Source organism: Sciurus vulgaris, assembly GCF_902686455.1.
Source record: "Sciurus vulgaris genome assembly, chromosome: 8".
In the NCBI taxonomy this organism is placed as follows: domain Eukaryota; kingdom Metazoa; phylum Chordata; class Mammalia; order Rodentia; family Sciuridae; genus Sciurus; species Sciurus vulgaris.
In genome coordinates, this window is record NC_136468.1 from 102346692 (window position 1) to 102373260 (window position 26569).

Genomic DNA, 26569 nt, shown 5'->3' on the forward strand with positions numbered 1-26569 from the left:
GCATCACAACTCAGAGAGTGCTACTGGCATCTAGTGGGGAGAGGCCAGGGTCCTGCTGAAATGTACAGGACAGCCCCACAATAAAGACCACCTGGCTCAACAGTAGCAAGATGGAGGACAGCTTCCCTAAATTCTCCTAATTCTAAAGAGCATAGATCCCAAGAAACATTAAAATTCTTGGGATTGTTTTTGTTTATAGGTTTTCCAAGGCAGCAGGCAAAAATCCCTGTGAGAGTGATAACAAGATGCCATATGCATGTTAATTGTTCTGGAGACCTTGCTTCTCCAATCAGAACTAACAGAGGATAATGCAGTTATTAGAATTTTTAGCCTTCAAGAAGATTCCACCATGCAATCCTGATCTGGAGATCAGTAACTCAACTTAAACACATTTCAACTTAAAACAATTTTGTTTACCTGAGGAATTAAATTACATTCCCATTTACTTTCAAATTTGGTAGATATTAAGATCTGAATCTCAGGACATAGGGAAGAATGTGACCCAAAGGTCCACTCCCACCTTTGAGAAGGTCACATATATGTTAAAGAGTCATTGAACTAAAATTTAACAAAAGAATGGAAACATAATCCCCCCAGGAAAGAGGCAAATCAAATGTGCATAGTTTAAAATATCAACAGAGGGTTTCTACTATTTTAAAGCAAGGGTATACCTGCTTACAGGAAGGTGGCAATTTTGCAGAAACCAGAAAACTGAAGTAGTAGGTAAACCTTCTTTATTGAAAAAGGTGTGGGAATTTGGTCCTCAGATAATTCACTAGGAATACTTTCTTCGACAGAGATGGATCTTGACACAAAGTAACAATCAAATGAGCTTTGCCATAATTCAGTGAAACAGATTAGATGAATATGAAAACCTGCATAGTTAATATAGTAACCACAAACTGGAACCTAGTAAGTTAGTACCATCCTTGTACACAACTGGAAAATCAATTTGACAAATGTGGTGCCTACTCAATTTTTCTTTTGGGCTTATTTAAAATGAGTTTGTTCATTTAGAACTTTCATTCCCAGTCTGATTTAGGGCCATGTTGGTACAGAACTGTAATCCAAACTATGCACCCCTGCTACTATTTAAATCAGCATCTTACTTTAACATTTGCCTTCAACATTCCTATTTCACATTCTAATTTCATCGTGGAGGGTTTTAATGAAGAACTGCAGGCCACTTTTCAAGGACAGAGCAGGTGTATTGTCAACTTCCATATAATCTTGGATAATAACCCTTCTCAGTGGGACTCAGTAGCAGCAACACACACTAGACAGAGCTCATCCTTGGAACATATCTAGCTTGTTAACTCACTAACTCTTGCAATAATGCAAGAGATGGATAAGGAGGTCTTTTAAATGATAAAACACTGGAGGTTTCACATCCCCCACCCATCATGCAAAGACGGGGCCTTGCATGACCTTTTCACCTGCCATGGAACCCTTCGGGTCACAAAGGGCCTGTGTTGAAAATCTCTGCTTTTCCCCTCCAACAGTGGTTCTTGTTTGGTTGTCTGTGTCAATATGAACAGTGTAGATTTCAGAAGCCCTCACCTGAAAGGATGTTCCTTACAGGGACTAAAAGCTTTGTATCCTCTAATGTGTCTCTAATTCCAAAAGGAATAATTAGAGCCATACACAGACCTGTTAATTCTAACATGCTACATATAAATACTCTAACTTCCACTTCGCTGAAACCTAAACATGCCTACTTTGGCACATCTACACATCAGGTGTGCTCATCTGAAACCAAGTTTATTGTAATGTCTGCCAATGAACAAGGCTTGAAGATCCATAGCAATGGATCAGCCTGATCAGCTGGATCCCAATTTGGATCTACCACTATAGGTGGCCATGTAGGAACGTAAGATTAATGTTTCATCTCTCTGTTGGACAAATCTCCTGTGACTGAAATTCCCATATGCTCATCATTATAAATTCCGCCTAACCAAATGCTACTGCAGCTATTTTACAGGGAAGGAATGTAGTACTTTCCTACTAACTTTTTAATATGTTTTTCCCAAGTAACCGAGTGAAGGTAGAGAAGTGAGTGCTGTGTGTGGGGACAGTGATTTGGGGGTTCCACCAAAGGGAGTTGCTAGGGTAAGCATTTTCAAGGCAGCTGAAAGGGAAGCAGTCCTTCACCAATCAGGCGGCTGCCTTCTGAAACAGAAGCCAGAGCATTCTTATTGTTCCAACACAGAGAGTTCCAATCTGGCTTCCTGTTAATTGTTTTGTTTCTCTATGCTAATAAAAAAATTCTGACAAAGAAAAAGGAGGTATCTTTTTATGTGATGAATGATAGGACATCTATATTCCTACTTAATGACAATCAATTTACCATATACTCCAGCAAATTAAAATTCCTTTAATTAGTTTTTACAAAGTAAAAGGGTAGCTTCATTCTTTATTTAGATAAAAACCGCCACTGCCTGACTAAATACATTCTCATCAAATACGGAAAGTAATGTGGGCTGACCTTCCAAGGAGTCTCTCTTATTTTAATTCTTTATTTGCCGATTTTAAATAACTGATTTGCATAATAACGCTGAACTTTTTCCCCCAACAATTGCTAATTGAAATGTGGTTATGATGAATCTGAAATGCAAGCTCTCTGCAGAGTCAAACAACAAAACCCCTGCAGAAGATGTGACACATTTCTTTTACTTCTTTGTGTGGGGAGTGGGGAGGAGCTGCTGCATGGAAACCAATACAGGATGCTCCCAAAGGCTACACTGAGGTAGTTCTTGGTGGTACTGAAACCAAGACTGTGGATTCACATTCCTGTGTGAACCAAGCACCTCCTCTCTTTTCCAAATCTGAGAAATGAATTGCCAAAGAGATGACAAATGTATATCTTCTCACACAGAAGAACCTGAGCAGACCATAGATAGAAATGTATAAGCTGATTGCTGTTGTTAAGAAAAACAAAACTCTGAGCACATGCCCCCATCAAAGTTCCACTGACATATTCAATGGAAGGGGCTTTGTTGGGGTGGGAGGTGAGTCAGGCTTTAGGTTCACCTTTCAGAATCTTGGAAAAGGAAAAGTCCTAACAGGGTCCTTTCTGGAGAAGTGGGAGCCCTGGGATGTCCTGACAAGCTGGGATCAGGAACTTGCCTGTGATCATCATACACCTTAGGGATCCCAAAATACATGGTGCACACACCAAATGAGTCCATCTTCTTCCACTGCTATGTAATAAAAGTAGACCCTTCTGATTTGGAAATGCCTTTTATTTTTTCCTAAATGTAACTGCTCTGACCCTCCCACATACTCAGCAGCTACAAAAGGTCTTAATGAAATATAAGCTGTTAATGTAAAGAAGACAGGTCAAAATAATCATTTAATGTAGAAAATGTAAAACAAAACACAGGTCCTTTTTTATTTTTTCACTTAATTTTTAAAGCATTAATCCATGAAACCAAAAAACAACTGAGCAAATTCTGCCCATGTATCAATTCGGTTCCTTTGTTTTCTTATCAAAAAAAAAAAAAAAAGAAAATCAGAGCAGGATATTTTGCCAATTTTTTTTTCTTAATACATACAACTACCAAACTACAAGTGCCTGCATCTGCCTGTTCACTGGGACCCCTGAGTCAAACAGGGGGTCCCAGCTGGTCACATCTAAGGAAGTTTCCTAAGAAACCAAGGGAACCGGAGCAACAATTATCAGTGGTTCTTCTACCCTCCTCAGAATTGAAAAATTAGACAATCACCTAATCTTTGTACCTTCAGTTCCATTTCATAAGTTAGCATTTGTCATCCCCCCCCCCCTCCCCCCAGGGTTTTAGAAAGCCCTGTCACTTACTATCCATGGCATGAAGATATTCCATGTGGATGGCCCCTGCACCGGCTGTGGCAGCGGAGGGCAGGATGTCAGCATAGGGGCTGCGCTGGCCCGCCAGCAGGGCCATCTGGTGATAGTACTCCGCAGGGCTGACTCCAGCGTGGGGGGCTACAGGAGGAGACAGAGAGGCATGGTGACAGTTGGAAGAACTAGATGCTTTTCTTGAGGTGCCCCAGGTTCACCTGTCATGCATCCCTTGGATGTAATTTCTTTCATAGTTCATTTATTTAACTCGAACTGTGCCTTCACTGATATTAAGCCTCTTTCATTTGAGAGAAAAACTGAAAGAATGAAATACATTACAAAGTTTTTGCTGTTAAACTGAAGAAATCAACAAGAATTCAAAGTGATTAAAATGCATCCCTTAAGATGGGGGTATATTCTGAGAAATACATCATTGGGGGATTTTGTCCTGGGAACATCATAGAAGGGACCTATGCAAACTAAGATGGCAATGCTATTATCGAGATTATATTATCCCAAGGGACCTTCAGTGTATATGGGTCTTTCATTATACATACGTCTGTTATTAACCAAAACATTATTATGTAGCACATGGCTCTGTGTACAAAGCCATGATTGACCCCCAAAATAAAAGTTTTTTATACCACATCACAGCATGTTCACATTTCTTACGATAGTAGACGACTCAGACAAGTGTGATATCTTTCCAGACATACTTAAAATACTTCCCGGAGCTCTTGACAGGAGTGTCTGAGTTAATGTTCATGAACACGAGGACTCAGGGTTTACCAGAAGGAAAAAAAAAAAAGGAGCACAGTTTTAATGACACACAACTGAATGATAAGCTACAATTTCGTGTTCCATAATTTAAAAGCTCTCTTTTCCCTTTTTTTCATTACAAAATCAAAAAGAAAATATACCTATCAATCTGGAGCAATTTACTGGCAAGAGTCAGCTTTATACGAGTGGGATAATAATCGGTTTCCACCTGCCAATTTATGTGCAAAAGCAGCAAGATATTGTAGCAGTGCTGAGGGTGGCCTCCAGATTCACAGAGATCTGGATTCAAACCAGCTAGATGTGGTTGTCGGGAGCAAAAAATAAAATCACACATGTGAAGTGTGTGGCACATAGCGTTTGATCAATAAAAGTTAGTGTTACAATGATTATCCATCAACACCAGCATTCTGGCAAGAGGTCTGAAGATTTTTTATATTGTGTCCATATACTTTTTACATGGGACATAGTAAAGATAGAAATATTTTTAAAAAGAAAAAAAAAATGAAAACCTTAGACCATAGGAGGGAAATATTAGAGACATTATTTGATCGGGTGTTAACAAGAGACCTGAGAGGCAGGAAAAGGAAGACATGTCAAGGTATGGAAGGATGCTTTATCCATTCTCATCATCGATTGCCAGGGAAAGCAGATGATAAGCACACATATCAGCAAAGTTTCCTGAAGTTCAACTTTCCCCTGACCAGATTGAATTTCCACAAGTCAGGTATAATTCCAAGTCCACTTTGAGCTGCCTCCCACCTCCCTGTGTGCTCTCTTTGCTGATCATTTCCGCAGCTCCCAAGCACTCCACAGAGATGATGATACATTTCTCCCATTGCAAAGTCAAATCCAAAGCAGAAGAGCTAACTCATATTTGACTGTCTCTAGGTTTTATTTTATATTTAAAACTGTGACTCTAGCTCTAGTGGCAAAACTTATTCCTTGGGTAGGGTACATTACAAATGTGTTCACTGTACTGAGTCAGGAAAAAAAAAAAAAAATGAATGAGCCAGTAGCTGTTGCTGGAATACAGCTATTCCTGGGCACAGTGGAGTGGATGCTTCCTCAGAAATTTCATGCAGCTTCCCACTGTGCACAATTAGCCTAGGAAGCAGCTGGCTTGGAGAACATGGAAGAGGGTTCATAGAAGGCACAGAGAACACTGTTCAGGGAAATGAAGGACATGATGTTTCTCCTTGCTTTCAAACAATCACAAGTGGCTTGTAATCTGTCACACAGAACCCATAACCTCCTGTCTCCAATTAATAAGACTTATGGAATTCTGCATCTTAAATCAGAGTCCAGCAGTTATGGGCAAACAGATTTGTATATGTGGGCAAAAGATTGGAAATACTTTCCCTGAATATAAGGAATGGGTCATAACTTTACAGCAGGAGTAATAATCTAATTAAAAAGTCATGTGAAGAGTAATTAATTGGGAGGTTAATGAAACCAACAGGATTATATCAAGTGTTATAGAAATAATGTCTCAGGTCATTTCTTTTCCCACTCTTCTAATTGTAGTTTTTATTTGGTATGGTCAAGGATAAAAAGTACATGCAACAGGTCTGGACCATCATGTTTCCTGAGATCTTGCTACTCAAGAGTGTGGTCCATGGACCAATAGAATTAACATCAATTTTTAGAAATGTAGAATCTCAGGTCCCACTTGATGCAGGCTCAATTTTGTCAGGATCCCTAGGTGATCATTACGTACATTAAAATTTGTGGATTACTGCTCTAATAGACACATCTGTACCAATGTGTCTCTGACACTCAGAAAAGTGTTTATCAGAAGGTAAATGAAATGCTCAGGTTACCCATATGCAGAGCCCATCCAATCAGGTACAGATAGCAGAAGAAAACAGCAATTATGAACAAGGCTTGGGGAGTCAGCAAAATGTGACTTTGAGTTTCACCTCTGCCACCTACTAGCCATGGAATGAGAAAGTTCCAAGTTAGTGGATTCCTCTGCACACTGCTATCCTTACCTGAAAACGGAGAAAACAACCAACCACATAAAAGTGTTGTGAGTGTGAAATGAAATCATGCCCTTAAAGCACTTGGTACAGTGCCTGGCACATGGGAAACACTCACTAAATATTACATCTACTGTATACAATACCCGAGGTGGGGTGCAAGAAGGAAGAGAGTTAATCTAGGGAAGCAGAATCGGTCTGAGACTTACCATCTGTAGGGCTCAACCCACGGGCTGCCGAGATCATGGAGAGGGACGGGCTGCTGTGCAGGGACCGGATGTAGTCCATATAAGGATTAATGTAGGGGTGCGGAGGGCTGAAGGGAGACTCAGAAGCTGCAGCAGGGTTCCGGTGCGGGGAGATCCTAATGAAGGGCAGGTCTGAATACGTCGGGCTACTAGATAAGGCAGAAGGCCTGGGTACCGAGAAAATCAAACACAAGAGGTATGTATGAGGCAAATATCAGCACAGGCAGAGGCTCTCGGTGAAAGAAAATAAGTAAGATTTTAAGTGAGTTCGAGGTGTCTTTGAGAAAAAGTGACTGGCATATACATTTCCAGTACTCTTACCTTAAACTCAGGACAATACACGGAAGGTAGAGTGCCTCCCGGCAATTATTTGGGCAAAGAAAATTGACCTTTGAGAAATTTCATCACACTCTGAATATAGGAAAATAAGGTCAGCCTTTGGCTTCCCACAGGAGAAGAAATTCTACACAACTGGCAACTGAGCTTAAAGTGGTTACAATTATATTTTTAATTTGATTTAATCATTAGCAGCACCATTTAAAACTTATTTCCTACCATCAGGGGGTTGCATAGAGAGAAAGAGGCAGAGAAAGAAAGAGGAAGAAAGAGAAAGAGGGTGAGAGAGAGAGAGAAACCCCAAACTCATCTGGTCTGAAGTCTAGGCATGCCCATGGCAGCTCTGCCTATAGATGAGAGGGAAGATTAAAGTCTATAAGAAATGTGAAATTGGTCATTCCATATATACACACACACCTGATTTCCAAAGTACTCATAGTGGTGAGTAAAACCAATTTTACAGATTTAGGATTCACTACTTTGAAGGCAGTTTCTTTACTCTGTGATAATCAGCTTTCTATTTATGTCCATTTTTCTTTCTTTTTCTTTTTCTCCATACCAGGGATTGAACTCGGGGTGTTTCACCACTGAGCCACATGCCTAGCCCTTCTATATTTTATCGAGAGACAGGGTCTCACTAAGTTGCTGAGGCTGGCTTTGAACTTGAGATCCTCCCACCTCCGCCCCCTGATCTGCTGGGATTACAGGCATGTGCCACAGCACCAGGCTTACATCCATTTTTCATGTGACTTTCTGATTGGCTGTGTTTAGCAAACAATCAGTGACTAAGTAATTTTAGAATTAGAAAGTTGGCCAAGAAGGGGGTTCTGATTAAGCTCATGCCTTGGTTAGAATGAGCCAAGGCAGAATGCAAGCTTTCAACAAATGCAGGAAAGTCATGAAACACCCCTTGCTGCCACCATGTCCTGGTCTCTCTTGGAGATTCCTCCGTCTGGTCTCTGATTTCTTTTACACTCCCCAACCCAAGCCACACCTGAAGTTCCTGAGGATACCATGACTACAATGGCCAGTCTCTGTAACAAGGTGTGAACCTTGTTCCTTCCCTGGTGGAAAACATTTTGTGTGGATCATCCAGTGAACTGGCTGACAGGTTAAACACGTGTGCTCTTCGTTTCCCCATCACAGAGGGCATGGCCATAAAAGGGAGAGGCCCTGAAAGAGCCGAATCAACTGAGAAAGCAAATTCCTCTTATGCCACTGGCTTGAGAAGTGAAATGAAAGGGAGGGAGAAGTACATTTTGTCCTTGAGAAGCAAAGGGCACTGCTGACTGGGTCCTGGTCCCATTAATCTGTCAGAACAGAGCCTTGGTGACCCAACACCAGCCCCACTAAGTGCTCAGCACAGGTGCTGAAAGGAGTGAGCCGAAGATCAAGTAGTGAATTTTCTCTCAGTAGATGATAAGAGGCTGAAGTACAATTGGGGTGATTTCTCACTTTATCCTTTTTCTTTCTTTATTATGAACTAAGGAAAAAAAAAATAAGGCTTTTGATTTGTTACCCAGATTCTACTTCCAGTGAAGTAAAACAAAAATCCAGAGTTTACTAAATTTACAAGTCACCACCATAAGCTATTTCTTTTCAAAACAATGTGAGGATTTCCTATCCAGTCAGAAATTAGAGATATTAGGTATGTTTAAATTGATTAACTAGGACACAATGTGTATATGAACTGATACCTCATGTGTTATCCCATAAATATGTAACCCCAAAAATATGTACAATAATTATGTGTTAATTAAAAAATAAAAATAAAATGGCTTCCAGCACACCTGAGAAAATCATAAACAGAAATTGGCATGACCGATTGGCCTATTTTAGCTAGCTTTGTTACTACAAGTTATCTTTGTGTCACTGTGAAACCTAATCTCCATTTAGACATGTCTGTCACTGGTTAAATCCTGAACTCCATTTAGACACGCTTGTTACATAACAGGGTATGGAGGATGCTCAGATTCATATATTCTTTTTCTTTTTCTTTTTTTTTTTTTGTTACTGGAGATCAAATCTAGGGACAGTCTACCACTGAGCTATATTCCCAGTCATTTTTAATTTTTTTTATTTTGAGACAGGTCTCATTAAGTTGTTGAAGGGCTCACTAAATTGTTGAGGCTGGCCCGGAACTTGCCATCCCCCTGCCTCAACCTCACATGTCCCTGGGATCACAAGCATGTGCCACCACACTCAACGTTGTTTTCTACCAGAAAGGACAATCAATTCTTCCAATATGATTCAAAAATAATTTTTACAAAACAAAAACTTATTTGTAGGTTTATGCTGAGGGACCAGCAGAGCAGACATTGGGGAGCAGTGGCTTCAAGAAGCCCTTGGGATTTCACCTCCTGATGGGCTTTTGTGAATATAACAAACTGTCTGAATGATATGAGCTAAAAGCCAAGAGAGGTCACCATGTCTTACTGGATTTCTTTAATTTAGATAAAGATGGGACCCTATTATTTTTCTAAAATTCCTGACTTGAGAAGAGTAGTAAGAATACCTACAGAGGTCCAAATTCTCTTTTGGAGAATCATGCACAGGAAGACAAATCAGTACCCAGAAAAACATGAAAATCATGCAAATCAGGCTGGAGTGGTCACCAACCCCAAAGAAAGTCAAGGACACTTAGAGATGGCAGACATTCTCCTCTCCTTGTGAAAATCTGGAAATCTGACATCTGCTCTACTATGTCACTCTCATTTGACCCTTTCCCACAAACAGACTGAAGATAACTACTGTGCCAGCTTCCTGTGAGTTAAGATCTAATACCTGGCTGTGACTTCCCTGGCAGAAGCATTGGGCCCTACAGGCCATACACACAAGAAAGAAGCAACATCAGGAAGGAGTGTTCCTCCAGGATTTGGAGATGAAGTCGGGGTTCTTCGCTCCATTGAATTCAAACGTGTCCCTTCCAGAGAAATACAGTGGAGGAGATGGGATCCCTGTTAGGTGAGTGGGACATGCCTTTAGATAAGAATGCAAAATAAGCAAGCATATGCTGATATCCCTAAGGAAACAAACCATCTAGTAATCAACTCCTATGAATGGAAAGTGAACACGAGTTACAAGAACAGAAAAGTCTTTTATAAAGGTTACTCATTCAGGGGTCATCGGAAACTCTGGACACGCGTGTCAGACCTTTAGCATAGTGAGAAGCAATGAGGGTGAGAGCCCAGCTCTGTTCCCAGCAGTTGTGTGACCTTGGCTATGATCCTCATCCTCACATTGTACTTAACTGTCCATCAGGGAGGATACCTACTTTGAAAGGGTCTTGGGAAGTTAATGTAAGTATTTCCATGTACTGAGCCCAATGCATAATGAATATTCAATACACATACACATATGTCTTTATACCTATAAAATCACAGGTAATACACATATCATCATGCATATACATATTAGGGGTGCAAATACAGCATACCATATTATTTCAAATACTAAAATGCTGGGACCTTCTTCTTCTTCTTTTTTTTTAAATTGTTTTTAGATTTACAGCAAAATCAAGCTGCAGTAAAGAGATTTCCTGCATCCCTGCTTCCCCAACACATGCATAGCTTCTTACCATTATCAGCATTCCCCACCAGAGTACTACATTGTTCAATAACCGATGAACCTACATCCATACATCATTATAATGTGAACATCCAAAATTCACATGTATAATGACATGTATCCACCATGAGAGTATTACAGAGTAGTTTTACTGTTCCTAAAGTCCCTTGTTTCACTAATTCTTCCTTCCTTCCCCGACCTTTCAACCCCTAGAAACCAATGATCTTTTTACTTTTTTTCTAGTTTTTGCCTTTTACAGAATGCCACATAGTTGGAATCACACAGTGTGTAGCTTTTTCATACTGGTTTCTTTCACTTAGTAATACACATCTGTTTCCCCCTCTATCATTTCATGGCCTAAAAGTTCATTTCTTTCTAGCACAGAGCAATATTCCATAGCCCAGTCTATGTATCCATTCTCCTACTGAAGGAAACCTTGGCAGGTTCTTTGCAAAGCTAATCTGAATGCTTAAGCCTTCATTTTTCCCCTCCTGGAAGCACATTGGGAAAGCATACCTGGGTTTCCTAAGGTTCTCTCACAAAGTCACATGAGGTGGTTAAGGACATGAACTAGAGTTACTTTATATTAGGTAGAAGGGAGTGAAGGGAGGGAAAGGGGTATGAGGGAAGGAATAGGAGAGTGAAACAGACATCATTACCTCATGTGCATGTATGACTGCATGACTGAGGTGATCCTGCAATATGTATACTCAGAAAAATGAGATATTACACTCTATTTATGTATGATCTATCCAAATGTATACATGCATTTCACTGTCATGTACAACTAGTTAGAACAAATAAAATTTAAAAATTAAAAAGAAAAAAAGAACATGGACTAGGTAATTAAATGCAAGGGTTTTGAAAAGGAACTGGAATTGAGCTCAAGTTCTGTCACTCACTTTCACTCAGGGATCCATTTACTTACACCCAAAACAAAAACAAGAAGATGCTGTCAGGGCTGGAGTCCATGCACGTAAAGATGGGAACTTGGTGCCTGCTGAGTAGGGCACTTGGTAAATGACTTTGTAAAACCAGTCAAACTTCTTTTCTTCTGATTCTAGACTCAGCAAACACATGTCCAAATGGCAGTTTGGCTTCCTAGGAAGCAGCAGCTGGTGTTCCACTTTCTTTCCTTGCTGTTCGATTTCTCACTGAAAGTTGGGTAATATTAATTATGTTTCCACATCAGGCTCTTGTGACTCAGGCTAGCATGAGGTTTCTCTAGTGCTGACAAAAATGAGTTTCTAAGCCAACAACTCTTGAGCATTCAACCTTGAACTACAATGGCTCTAGCAGCCACCTGACATGGATGTAACTGTATATAAATTAGAGTCTTTCAATAAAGCTGCTTTTTACATTACCTAACAGATCCACTTTCAAATTCTTGGCAGCAAGATCATTTGTCAGTTATTATGTTTTTACCTGTAAAGAAAATCTGAGGGAGAAGGTTAAGCTTCTTAAATTGAACAGGTCAGATGTATGCTCACTGCTATGTGCAGGAGCCATTCAATATCATGACCAGAGGAGAGAGAATTCTATCAAAGGAAGAGGAGGAAGAGGTGAGAAGAAGGCAGCCACAAATTCCCCATATAAATGACACATATAAGTTTACAAACTATTCTATACTTGACCTGGTAAATGTTTGTTGAATTTATTAAAAATCTGCATTTGAGAATTTAAGCATTGCTAAGAAAAGAAATTGTAGATGTCTCTCTCTTGGTTTATATTTTCAATAGATACACATAGGAATAGAATCAAAGATTACTGTTGGCCTCCATCACTTTCTCTGTCTTTGTGGCTCTCCACACAGTTCTGGCTCTGTATGCTCAATCACTGAAGGTGTTCCCAAATCACGGAGAGGAAAAAACCAAACAACAAATATTCTGAGGAAAACACTGAAACTTCAAACTGGCCTAAAAACAGATCTTCCATGTTATTTATGCTGTAGCAAAAGATGACAGAAACACACCTGTGAGACTCCAAACAAAATCTTACAAACTGCTGTCTGGAAACCAGAGATTCCCAGGCGAGAATTGTCTGGGCTGCCAAGGCTGGGCTGAGGAGATGAGGTGTTGCTTCATTACCTCTGCAACTTGGCTCATATATGCAAGGCCCCAATATCCCTACATAGCAATAACATCTCCTCTATTGTTTCTACCCATGTGTCTTTCCAAGGCCATGAAAACATAATGAGTAGAGCTACCATTTTGTTTCTGACAGCCCAGTGGAATGAAATGAAGCACAAGTTTAGACAAGAAAGAAGATAGGGGTTATTTTGGTGTTTTCCCCAAAGACACTAAAATATTATAAAGCTGTTTTGGTTTGTGGCCATAATTTGAATTCAGATTAATTTTTTATAAGGCCCTGAAAATAGATTATAATGAAAAGAGTAGAGGATTCTTATTAGGGCATTTTTAACTGTGTAGTACAACACTGTTAAAAATGTCCTAATACTAATTTTAAGTATGATAAACTTAAAAACAAAAAGCACATATGTGTTGCAAAGAATAGCTAAACTTCTTAGTCAGAATGAAATATTATTATGTAATCTAATTCGTTACTGCCTTTTCATCTATCTTATTGGGTTACTAAAACGCCAAGATTAAAATCAGAGTGTTTAATCATTTGCATTACCCATTATGAGAGCATGAAGCAAGGTTTATATGCCAGATTATTACGGTTTGTTTTCACATTGCCTGCAATACTGGAAATGCACACACTTCCCTTGCTTCTGTGAATGAGTACTCCAACTACTGGAAACTAAAAGTGTTGGGTTTTTACGTAACACGATTGTTCATTTCATTTTGGCTTTTATAGAGCAAGTAGATACTGTTATTTATATTGAAGCAGAGGCCTAACAAGAGATCGAAGGGGACTTACCCCTTATGATATGTTTTCAATATATTAATCATTCAATAAAAGCACAATATTATTAAACTACAATTTGTAGTAAAAATCTGGCTTTCTTTCCATATAGTTGAAAAATAATTACAGTACGCACAACTCATACACTAGACATGTCAGAAGTTTGCACAATTCCACACTTTGTCTTTTGTAGAGTGTGAGGTAAGCTTACAGATAACCTCTGTCCTGGAAGCACCAGGTGACCCTAAAATGCAGATGGCTATGGAAGTGACTCCATTTTCACCTCCTTCACCACAGAGCCAGGCCAGGGCCTGGTCTTTAAGGGCTGAATCAGTTGGCTCACTTCCTTGGATCTCCACTAATGGGATGTGCTGGCAAGAACTGGAGGTGGGGGAAAGAAGTCAGGGTATATTTTGCCCCCCTTTCCTGTCTTCTAGTTACAGTTCTGCAGTGTGTGTTCTTCCCCCACAGCTACTGCTCCCCATGGGCAGCTGCTATCTTCAGCAGTTCCTGCCCTCAATGAATCACTTTTTCTTTACAAATCTACTATTTCCAGGAGTCATTCTTATCACTTGTTCATCCTCTTAACTCTGCCCCAACCCACTCCATGTCAGCCAGGCATGGTGGTGTACATCTGTAATCCCAGCAGCTTGGGAGGCTAAGGCAGGAGGATTGCAAGTTCAAGGCCAGCCTCAGCAACTTAGCAAGGTCCTCAGCAACCTAGTGAGACCTTGTCTCAAAATAAAGAATAAAAAATGGTTGGAGGTGCGGCTCATCCGTTAAGGGCCCCTGGGTCCACTATACTGGCAGGGCTCTAACTGATAATGTGGTTCTATTCCCAATCCTATTTTCATCATCCTTGCAGCTCAAGAATGTTTCCCATGACAGTTTAACTAACTTGTGTCTTTTACATATTTACCATTTGGGATTTCCATTTTTAAAAACCACTTGTATAGAAACACAGATAAATGTTTCAATGCCTCTTCTTTGGACATATATTTTATTGAAAATCCATCTACTAAGACACCAATATTATTTCAGCACTTGGAGTGATTTCAAGAGATATAATATATGGTTACACAATTCCTGGTCCCTTCTCCTAAAAGTGACGATAACATAAGGAATAGGAGTGCATTTAGTCTGATGGGTGGCAGAGCCCCAAAGCACTCATAAGCGGCTTCTAGGACACATCTTGATCATGAAAAATATGGAACATGAACCACCACTAAAGGCAGATAGGATCTGAACAGAAGGGGCCACAGAAGGCCACGTGTTACTTAGGGTACACATTTATGCTAAGATAGTGAATGCTTCCTTAAATGGAGAATTTAAGGGTTAGAGTTCATTTCTTTATAACAGAGTAATATTTGTGTTACTGGTGAAACATCATCTCAAGATATTTTTGAGAATGACTTTCTTAATTTTACTTTGTATTTATATCTGAAAATAAAAAGAACTCATATCCATGAATAGAAAAATTAAGAAATTATTGGTTTACAAAAGGAGCTTTTCTCTATAGCCAAACTATCCACCACTGACCAACATCAGCATTTTCAAGTATTCACTCCCAGTATTTTTCAGGCATTACACACTTTCTACTTATTTAAAATAAAAATGATACACTGGAATTTAAGTTTTCTCTCTTAAGAATAGTTTTTCTAATGCCCTCTAACAAACTTTTATAAACATCATGAGTAGTGCAGTGCAAATCAAAATCACAACCAGTTATCATTAAACATCCACTAGAATGGCTAAGATTAAAAAGGCTTACAGTGCCAAAAAGTGATGAGGATTTGGTGCAATAGGAACTCTCAAACTATATGAATATAAGCCAGCACAGTCTCTTGGAAAACAGTTGGACTCTGGCTACTTAAGTAGATATGTACCCTATAATTCAGCAATCTGTTTTCTTGGTGTGTGTGTGTGTGTGTGTGTGTGTGTGTGTGTGTGTGTACATGTGCCATATGTATTCCAAGGTCCATAGAAGCATTATTTATCCACTTCAAGACTGGAAACAACCAGATATCTATTAGTAATAGAATGACTAAATGATTCAATGAACAAATGAAATACTGAACAGCTATGAAAATGAACAAATTACAATGTAAAAAAATCTCACAAACATAATGTTGAATAGAAGAAGTGCAGCAAAAGAACATAAGATCCTGTATGGTTCCCACTTATACAAAGTTTAATAACAGATAAGAGTCAATTTTAACATTAAAAAAAATAAGTCAACTATAGTGTTAGGAAAATATTCACCTTTGGGTCGGGGGAAGAGTGTAAAAGATGGGCTTCTGATATGTATCTATATTCCATTTTAGACTTGTTTAGTGCTTAGAGGTTTGCTTTGTGATAATACATATAGTTCTCTGTGTATGTACATATATACACAGATATATATGCATATATACATATATATAACACTTTGTTATGCATATTGTTCATTATTCATCTTTTAAAAAGGGATAAGCATATTTTATATACATGCCAAACATACTGAGATTCCTCATAGTGCTTCCCATTGATTCTATTAAATTCAGAAAACCAAATATATACAGATTTGTATTTTTCAAAATTCATAAAACATCCATACCTTAAAAGGTGTTATAAATAAATATAATAATATTTGCTGCTATTAAATAATGATAGTCTAATTGGTGCGTTAGCCTAAATTCAAAGTGAATTATGGAAGTTAGGCTTCTGTATATTAATTCTGGGTGAGGATAGGGAGACTCCACTGCTAAGGCAATCAAAGGAGTTTTCTGTGAATGGAGAAGCCAAGCAACTATTCACACTATGTTGGTCATGTCCTTCTGACAACTGAAAAAATGTTATATAAGTGCTGTCTTGCAAGAGCAATGAAATTATTTATAGCTAAAATTGATTTTATTCCTCCCAGAGGAGACTGCCTAAAGCAATTTGCCAAAAAAGTTTTCTGTAAATATGTCTATATTAATAGATTATAATTTCAAGGTCCAAGAATTAAAAGAAAGTCTATCCAACAAACTATAATGCATAATGTATTATTATTAAAAAGAGCCCCTAATGAATATATTATTGGTTCAAATAAGTACTTAGGAGCTAAGCAAACACATTTCATAGTAGAACACATTTCTTTCCTGCCCCAATTATCCCTCGTATAGAGAAAGCTCAAGGTGTGTCTCTAACACTTTATCAACAAGCAGAAGAGGGAAATCTAATGGGAAAGACAATATACCAGATTAAAATGGTAGCTGTTAATCCATTTTTTCATAGCATCAATTTTGAACTGTTTAGTTCCATAAGTGCAGATTACATTTAAAACCATTATTTTAGCAGCTTTTGCTGTCATGAAAATGGAGTCCAAATATTCCATGCAAAGGTATTCCTGTCTCTCTCCCATTGCCCCTTTCAACGTATCTGGGAGTGTGCATTATGAACTCCTATTCCATACACCAGTTGTGGGACCTCAGACCTAGATTCGTCAGTTGAGTGAATTAGATCTTTAAAAGTCTGTTTTGCTCTATGGCTGTTTAAACCTAGATGGAAAAAGAGAGGCTTCATCCTATTTAATTTTTACCAAGAATGCACAGAGGTCCCATCTGATTCTCGGCAGATAGGCTCCAGGACTCTCAATGGAGGCCTGAAACTGCAGATACTATCAAACACTATAGATATTGTTTTTTTTTTTCTTTCTTTATTTTTGATTCTGGTCCTGAGGATTGAATACTGGGGTGCTTTACCACTGAGCTACACCCTCAGCCTTTTTTACTTCAAGATAGGGCCTTGCTGAATTGCTAGGCTGGCCTAGAACTTCTGATCCTCCTGCCTCAACCTCCTCAATAGCTAGGATTACACGTGTACATCATCACATCTGGCTATACCTGTGTTTTATTCTCCATATACTTCCATACCTATGGTAAAGTTTAATTTATAAATTAGGTACAATAAGGGATTAACTACAATAACCAATGATAAAACTGAACGTTAGAACTATATACTGTAATAAGTCATTTACAACTTATGAATTGTGTGTTTCTGAAATTTTTTTGAATTGAGGTAAGTGAAGCCACGGATAAGGAGGAGACTATTGTATACAGAAAGCATTTAGCCTGGCACCTGTCACATGGTGAGTACTCGGTGGATGTTGGCCCTGTGGCCAACACTCTTATTCTTGCTGCTTCTATTACTAGAGCTCTGAGCTAATTAAGGCCAAAGGTGCCTTGCTGTCACTACCTTTTTTTTTCTTTTTTTTTTTCTTTTGGTAACACAGATTGAACTCAAAGGGCACTCAACCTCTGAGCCACAACCCCAGGCCTATTCTGGATTTTATTCAGAGACAGGGTCTCACTGAGTTACTTAACACTGCGGTATTGCTATGACTGGCTTTAAGCTTCCGATCCTCCTGCCTCAGCCTCCCAAGTCGCTGGGATTACAGGTGTGCACCACCACGCTCGACAAGTCATTGCCTTCTTGTGTAATGGTTTCTCTCTAGGAACTCATAGGGAGTGAGCTGTCCTAAAGCCAGATGGGGCAAGTTCAGATACTGGAACACCCTGGGCATTATGTAGGAGCAACCCCATCTCACCTCTTCTAACAAAACAGATAAAAGCAGTGACCCCATCTGACCTGAGTAATATGATCTAATTTTTTTCCCAAAATTAATTTAAGAGCATGGTTAATCTATAATTTTAGATCAGCAACTTCATTTTCAATTAAAAAAAAAAAAAAACTTGTTTTCCTTTAAAGAGTGTGAAAAATTTCAAATAGGTTTGATTTCTGTGACTTTCCTGACAATTCTCCACTCATTCTATAGATCCTATTTTTCTGGAATTTGATGAACTGTGTCTCCACAACAGTACTCAAATAAGCAAAATTATATCTTTTCCAAAAGGGTAGGAAAGAAACTGGGGCTCATTGGACAACTGGATCCCATGTCAGCTGAAATAACTATACTTAGAAAGCGCCTGGGAAGTGTGCCATTTGCCCAGGTGTCACTTTTCTACCAAGGCAGAATTCTATTAATCGTGACCTTCTTATGCAGAAACTTTTCAGTTTTAGTCATGAGGCCCATAAGCCAAAGGAACAAATAACCCAAAAGTACCCACAAGAGATTCCAATAAAACTGTTTATTCAATAAAACTGTTTATTTATGTATTTATTTATTTATAATTTTTTTTACTGTAAACAAATGGGATACATGTTGTTTCTCTGTTTGTACATGGAGTAAAGGCATACCATTTGTGTAATCATAAATTTACATAGGGTAATGTTGATTGGTTCATTCTGTTATTTTTTCCCTTCCCCCCAACCCCTCCTACCCCTCTTTTCCCTCTATACAGTCCTTCCTTCCTCCATTCTTGTCACCTTCCCTAACCCTAACCCTAAACCTAACCCTAACCCTAACACTAACCCCTCCCATCCCCCATTATGTGGGAAGAGAGCTTGCAGGACTCTACCGCCTGTAGACTAAGATTTTACATCCTAGACACACTTTTCAGTATTCCAGAATCTTATCCCCATTGAGGGGATCAACTTTTCAAAAACAAATTCAGTAAGCTGGGTGCAGTGGCACATGCCTGAATTCTCAGCAACTTGGGAGATGAGGTAAGAGGATCAAAGTTCCAGGTCGGCCTCAGAAATTTAGTGAGATTCTGTCTCAAAATAAAAAAAATAAAAAGAACTGTGGATAAAGCTCAGTGGGAGAGCACCACCTGATTCAATCCCAGTAATACAAAAGAAAATTAATAAATAATTAAGTATGGAAAAGGAGTCTATCAACTGTACCAGAGAACAATTCCTCTATATTACTCAGGAAAGAAGTGTTAATTTCCACCTAAGGAGGTACTTGTCTTAGGGGTCTTGTTATGGTTTCAGAGAACATTGCCCCGGAATACAGAATAACATTGTTGAAGAATGAAAATGAGCCTGATGACTTACTCTGGAGCCATAAAGTCTGCTCCTGTACCTCCTTGTTCACAAGGAAAGCAAATCTTCAGGTACCACAAGAAAGGAAAGATTAAACTAATTGGAGACATGTAAATGATGTGAAAGAATTATTTGCTCATATTACCCTTGAAAAATCTGTGCATGAGACTGGAGACTTACTGGCAACAGCTATTGGGCTTTACTTTATAAGTCTGTAAAAATGAGAGGATTTGGACTAAATGATCTTTATTCTACATACCAGGTTTAAAGTCCCCATTGGTCCTGAAATCTAACATTTATGATTCAAACCAATGGTACTCATCTCTCATTGATTAGCTTCGACAATTAATGCTATAAAGTCTGCAGCTTGAATAAACTCTTATTAAAAGTTTAGTGACACATTATTTGAATATTCTACAAATGAGTTGTGCATTCTACAAATGAGATATCTTCTTTTCCTCTCTCCATTCCTCTAGAACTGCACTGCCATTATTCCAGCAACTGATGTCTTCTCTGGGCCACTCTGGTCTTCAGTTTTGATATCACTCCCAGGAGGAATGATAGGGTCGGGCTTTATGCTGATTGGATTTGGATGGTGATTGATTAGAAGAAAGTGGGACCATGAAGCCATGCAAAAGGTGCAGTACTGAGCCATAAGCTTAAACACTAAAGGAGCTTTTACCAGTGAGTTCACAGCTATTAGATATTTTTATATTAACAATATTTCTCCTATCCAGGTTTGTGCATTTTATCTTTATTCTTTCAAATCCTGAAATTGCTTGGATAAGAAAGAGGGTTTATATATATTACACACACACACACACACACACACACACACACACACACACACACACATACACAGAGTCACACACATACACACACACACATTTCTAAGAGCAGCCTGAACTTTTAGGGGAAATTGAAGAGGCTTTGTGTCAAGTACAGCTAAATCCAGCCTTTCCATATCAAACCTCTGCTAGAAAATTACTGTGCAGATGATAAGGCAGAAAGATATAATAAAAAGTGACTCTACTCAATTTACACTGCAATATTGGTATGACTGAATATTTTTCATTCAGGGGCCTGATAAAATCGCTAAACTGTATTGCAGATAAATAAAGGAGGCTTCTGTCAAGAATAAACACCATTAATCATGAAGTCTTACCCTCTCCGAGCCTGTGCTATGCATCTGCACAAATACACCAGCATAACCAGCACGCAACACATGCTTTTCTCCTTTATGCTGTTCCAAGCTGAAGATGTCCTCGTTTTTTATTTCTAGGATTTGGGCCATAATAGCATTTTGAAAACATTCTCTTTACATTTTAACTTTGCAGTCCTGCAACTAGGTCCATTATTGTAATGTTTAAAAAAAAATGTGTCTGAGATCTTAGGAGAAAAGACTTGACAATAAATTCAATTTTTTCTGAATTCCTATGTACACACAAATATAATACATATAGGATCTATACTGTGTTTTATCAACTCTAGATGACATTGATCTAAAGACTCAACATTAGGTGCTAATGAATAAGACAATACTTCCTTATTGATTTCCACTTTTACTTTAGTTATCAAAACAGTTCTTTTAAAGTTATTTAAGAAATAGATATTTTTTATCCTCTACCACTCCAGTAAATGCACAAAAAGGGAAATAAAAACAGAAATTTTATTGAGATAACCTGAAACTTCCATATGACCAAAAAATGACTACAAAACACGACAGATTATAAAATACATCCCAATTTCAGAGCTGTTAAAAGGAGAAAAAGAGGATGTATAACTTAAAATGGCTGATTTAAACATGGGAATAGGTATGTATTAGGCAATTCTGCCATTCATCAAATACCTATGCAGGGACAGTCCTGTGTTAAGTGCTATATGAATGCTACATCTTTGAGTTCTTGATATAAAATGGGATTGAACAATGAGAGTAGATTTGGATGGATTAAGTAAGCTGACAGTAAATATCTAACTGGCTTCAAACATACTCTAGCTTCAAAGTCCGTTTTGCTGTTTTCTTTTTTGTTTTGTTTAGTTTATAAGAAATGATAATCATTTAAGCAGTAAGCAGTTTCCATTAAGGACAAGGTTTGCTATTATTGAGCACAGTCAGAGAGACTTGGAGGGCTTGTAGAGACTAAGGGTGAAAAGATAGTGCTCATGCTACCCAATGTGCAATTCAAAACAGAAATGGTATTATCTAAAATATTCTTAAGAAATCAAACAATCCATCCTCTCAAGATGACTACTTCAGTGAGCATCAAAGTCCGTTTTGAAACACAGAGGAAAATTATCTCAATTCAAATCAAGTATGTGCATATATGCTTAAATAAGTTTATATTTTAACATTTTTGAGGCTTTCAACAGTGCAGTATGGCGTGATTTCCCAGTTACCTTTCCATTTCCAAGGGAACCTATTTGAGTTCACATTTCAGTTGTCTAGAGAATGCCACGGTGGCCCTCTGAAGTGAGGAACATGCAAAATGCCCCTTGGAGAGAAGAGGGAGGAATGAGGGCCGTGTGAGCAGCATTCTGGCAGGACTTTCCCATCAGATCTTCACTCGAGGAAAAGAGGAAGCTAGGAACTTTATGGCTCAGGGGGGAAAAAGTGGCATGTGGGCATGCACGGCCTACAGCCACAGTGTTTTTACAAAATGCCCTTCTAAGTGTCCACACACAAGGAAAAAAACAAAGCACAAATCTGAACATATTCATGAAGACATTCCTGAAATCATGGGGAGGTGAAGTAGATGAGATCTTAGAGATCATTTGTTCTAACTCCATTATTTCAAACATGATAACAAAGCCCACGGAGGTCAGAGAAAACATCCAGCAACAGCCTGCAAGTGGCAGAGCTGAGAATGGAAGCTGACTGAGGCCCACAGGTACCTCAACAACAGTGGTGAACAGGATTGAGGATCAGCAGACGCCAGGTGCCAACAGAACAATGCTTGAATTTTCTGGGATTACACTTTGAGGTCCATGAAAACAGCCTTATCAGGGACTAATGTGACCAACACCGTATGGGAAGGGAAGGCATGTGCTTAGAGGCAATTATTTAGCAAAGCTGCAATCCAGCTGCCACTATGAGGGACTCTTCTCTGTGCTACACAGGAAGAATTAGAGGAGTTGTTTCCAGCTCCCTGGGGGATCTGTTTTCAGAGACCAGTCCAAGCAGGAAGTGCCTCTTCTAACCAAAGGAGGTTTCACTATATCTTCCTAATAAATCCTCCCTATGTGAAGAACCACCTTTATTGCCTAAGGAAGCACTGGTAGAAAGACACTCACGAAGAAGTTTGCCCTGAGGATACCCAGCCATTTGAGGGGGCTCACAAAGGTCAGATGTCAAGAGCCCACTTCAAACCAGGCCTTGCTAAGAAAAGAGGATCCCAAAGAAACCTAAACCATGCCATTGCACACTGCTTGGGACTTCCCCTTTAGGGAAGATCTTCCATGTATAAGTAGGCATTTTCACTATATGATTTCAATCAACAATGTTTCCATCGTTTCTGACAAATTCTTTGGTCTTCATTTTTGGAAGTCCCAAGTTAAAACTGCTTCTGGGTATACCACCAATGAATGCAGGCTCCCAGTGAGGTACAAAGAATCCCACCTGTTAGTGAAGTCAAGGTTCTTATGTGCATGGGCATGCACACCTGCATGCACACACACGTGAAAACAGATCCAACAGCCCCCTTACAGAATTTTGCTCTTAAGACAGCTGAGTTTTGTTGAGGTGTATGACAGTGTTTTACCAAGACCAGTAAAGAACTATAATGCATTAAAGAATGAAATATTTACTAAGGCTTAAACATGTATAATTTTAAAGTCTGTCAATTGTTAATATCTGTCCCAGTTATAAACCACACTTCAGAGAATAACATATATGTAGAAGAAAAAGCAATAGCTATGATTAAAATAGATGAATAATTTTTTATTTAGTTCATTAGTTCAACAGAGAGGTGCAATACATTTTGTGTTAATGATGAAATGTGATTTAAAGATGCAAATGTCTGAAATTCAGAAATGTAAATTATAAGATGCCTTACAAATGAGAACTAACTTAAATGGCATGAAGGGGCTCCCCCTCCCACCCCACCCAGGACAACTTATGTTTCTAAATTGAACAGGAATACAATAACCTCAAGTCTCCTCCTTCAACTGCCTTCTTCACACTCAAAAGGAAACTAAATGACTTAGTAGCCTCCTTCACTGATTTTAAAGCTAGTAAAGCTATGATTCAAGAGTAGCCACATTATTAAGCTGGCATGAAGCACTTCTCTCCTCACTAATGAGGTTAAAAAATGTCTTTGGGTCCCCACATTAGGGGCACTTAGCAAGCACTCGGCTTGGCAAAGACCCACGGCAGATCGAAGCCATGGACTAATCACACAGGCTGGAATCAAATGGACTGGAAGAATTAGGAGACTTGTGGCTCCGAGGAATGTAATTCATGCAGAAAAGCGTTGTCAGAGCAGGGCCAGGGAACCTCGTGGGAAGAAAGCAAAATAAACAGTTCAACAAAGAAAACAAAGACGGGCCAATCGCCTTTTCTAAAGCTTGAGTACACTGAGACTTCAGTGGGTGCCTGCAACAAAGACCTCATCAAAGAACACCCTTGCAAAGCAAACAGACCAAGGAAGGAGGTTTCCCTCCATACACTTGGAGGAAGGGGGTGGACTCGGCTTTTCATTACCTCCAATTCAACTTCCACAACTCCCTCCTCCCAACAACATGGAAACAACAAACAATAACCTAAATAACTAAATCCTATGTCTGCCTGGGCTAAAAGATGGGAAAGGGTGGGGGAGGGTAACAAATTACACATGCTGCAATGCACCTTTCGATTGTTCCTCAGATCACTGGAAAGCCTTTGGAAGCATGTGAATCAGCTAAGTCAAATCCCCACAGCCTGCTACCCACACTTGGGAAAATGAAGAGCCACTCTGGAAATGCTCCAGGGCTCTCTCACAAACCTTATATGGCATTGGCAATGGTGTAACTTTTCAACTGGAGAGATTCCCTCCCCAGAGCTTAGCTTCTGCAGCAATTTGTACCTGCTTTTAGCCCAGCCCCACTATTCTTCGACTTTTGGTGGAAACTTAACCTTGGTTATTCTTCCCTCAGTCCAATGACTAGGCGTATCAATGAAGACCTAAAATCCAACATCAGAGGTGCTCAGATTTTGATCATTAAAACAAGATTAGAATACTTGGGGCTGACCTTCCTTTCCCCTCTTCACTGCTTCACTAAGATGGAAGACTATGCTGTCTGGATTGACAAGTCCCAAAGACAAGATATTACCACAGGGAAAATGGACAGATGTGAGTGCAGTGTGTGTACATACATATATAGTAACATACTGAAGCTACATAAAATAACATAAAATTCTTACTTTAAATAAATACAGCCAACCTGTTAGGCTGTGTAACACTGATATGATTCAACATACGGCTAAAGTCAATCTGTCATATCCCTGGGAAATAGGATATGAAAAATCAGAGTGCCCATTAGAGGTCCAATTGCTTTTGTTACAGTTTATAGTTGCAAATTTGTTGCTGAAAATTTTCTCAGGTTTTTGTTTATAGTGTATGTTGAAAACAACAGGGGTTAAGAATACAGGGATTTTGTTTTATGCAGGAGCCAGAGGTTACTTTGAATAGAGGCAAGAAGCATTTGAGTAAGGCAGGAATACTTTCTTTAGAGGCCTTCTTAAAAATGTAAATCATATTCAAGCAACATGGTGTAGTGATTTGTTCTGCAAATAAGCAAATCATTTAACTGTTGGTGCTGTGCTCACCCCACCTCACTCCCATCTGATAGAGATACTGTTCACTTATGATGAACTTGGCAAGATTTGGATACTATGTGAATCCATTTCAGAGTATTGGTGGTGTCATTAGTGTCTAAATCATTCCCAGGTAGGCAGTGACTTACATTAACCTTGTCAAACCTGGGACCCAGGGTGTGAGGGGATCATTTAATGTGCTGAGTTGACACACCTCACTCAAACTGAGCACCTGCTACCTGGGGCTGTGGTGAGAGCACTCGCTCCTTAGGAACAATTTACAGGTGCTGTCTAGAAGCCAGGGATCCTTCAACAGGTAAATCGTTAAAAGAATGCCTTAAAAAATAAAAAGAGAAAGCTTTCAACTGCAACTGCACACATAACTCACTTTAGTATTGGTTCAGAATTTTAGATTGGGGTTGTTTCTGTTCCCTGTAACAGTCCCAACTCAGAACTTCTTGTTAATGAATGCAGTTGCATAAAAAGTTTTAAATATCAGTCACTTTTAAACATGTGAGATGCTGCATAACCCAGAACATTAGATAAAGGAATTTTAGGTGGCCTTTGGCTTTGAGTTATGGATTGTCACTTTTTCCTCTAGTGGAAATACATCTCATTCCCTAAGGCAATCCCTGTCCAGCATTCTTTCTCCTCCTGCGTGTACACTCTGGAGTAGAGAGACAGACAGAGAGGAAAGAGGAAGAGGGACAGGGAGAGCGAAAAGGATAGGATGATTTCCCACATCATAACTTTAAATATTTATATAATGTCACCCCTTCACTTGGGTTAGCACAGGAACCATTTGATGTTACTTTTTAATCTAACCACAATAAGCCTACCTATTACTATTCCAGTATGCCTTTTACAAAGATCATGCCAAAACTAAAAATGGCTTTTTTTTCAAATCTCTTTCCATATATCTAGTGAATATTCTGTTAAAAAAACATGCCTATCTTACTACCTTATACTACAGACTCAGTGGATAAATTTTAAACCCTACTTCTCTCCTGCTATTTCCTTTTAGTGTGCTTGGATCAGAGAAGAGGTAAAAAACTAGCTAATTTGTTACTTAGTATTCTAAAAGTTAGCAAGCAGTTCCTGGAAACATATCTGCTCACATTTTAGTTTTTGATGGATGAATTTCCCTGGGGGCAGGGACAGGGATGCAACAATAATAAGAATGAATGACAGGCAGCCCTGTGTCATCGGCCTTTGTTCCCCTGGGGAAAGGACTGAAATGAACTCAGCTTGCTGTGCAGCTATAGGAAAT

The 26569-nt window shown here is 39.0% G+C and overlaps 1 protein-coding gene across 4 annotated transcripts in view; it reads right to left on the reverse strand.

Moving 5' to 3' along the window:
• Window positions 1–26569, reverse strand: part of GLI3 (GLI family zinc finger 3) — a 274948-nt gene that overhangs the window by 85143 nt on the left and 163236 nt on the right. For all 4 annotated transcript variants that reach the window (XM_079149884.1, XM_079149883.1, XM_079149885.1 and 1 more), the window contains exons 5-6: window positions 6789–6994; window positions 3818–3964 (exon numbers count right to left, since the gene is read on the reverse strand). In XM_079149884.1, the coding sequence (XP_079006010.1) occupies window positions 3818–3964; window positions 6789–6994 (353 nt within the window). The remainder of the gene's footprint in view (window positions 1–3817; window positions 3965–6788; window positions 6995–26569) is intronic.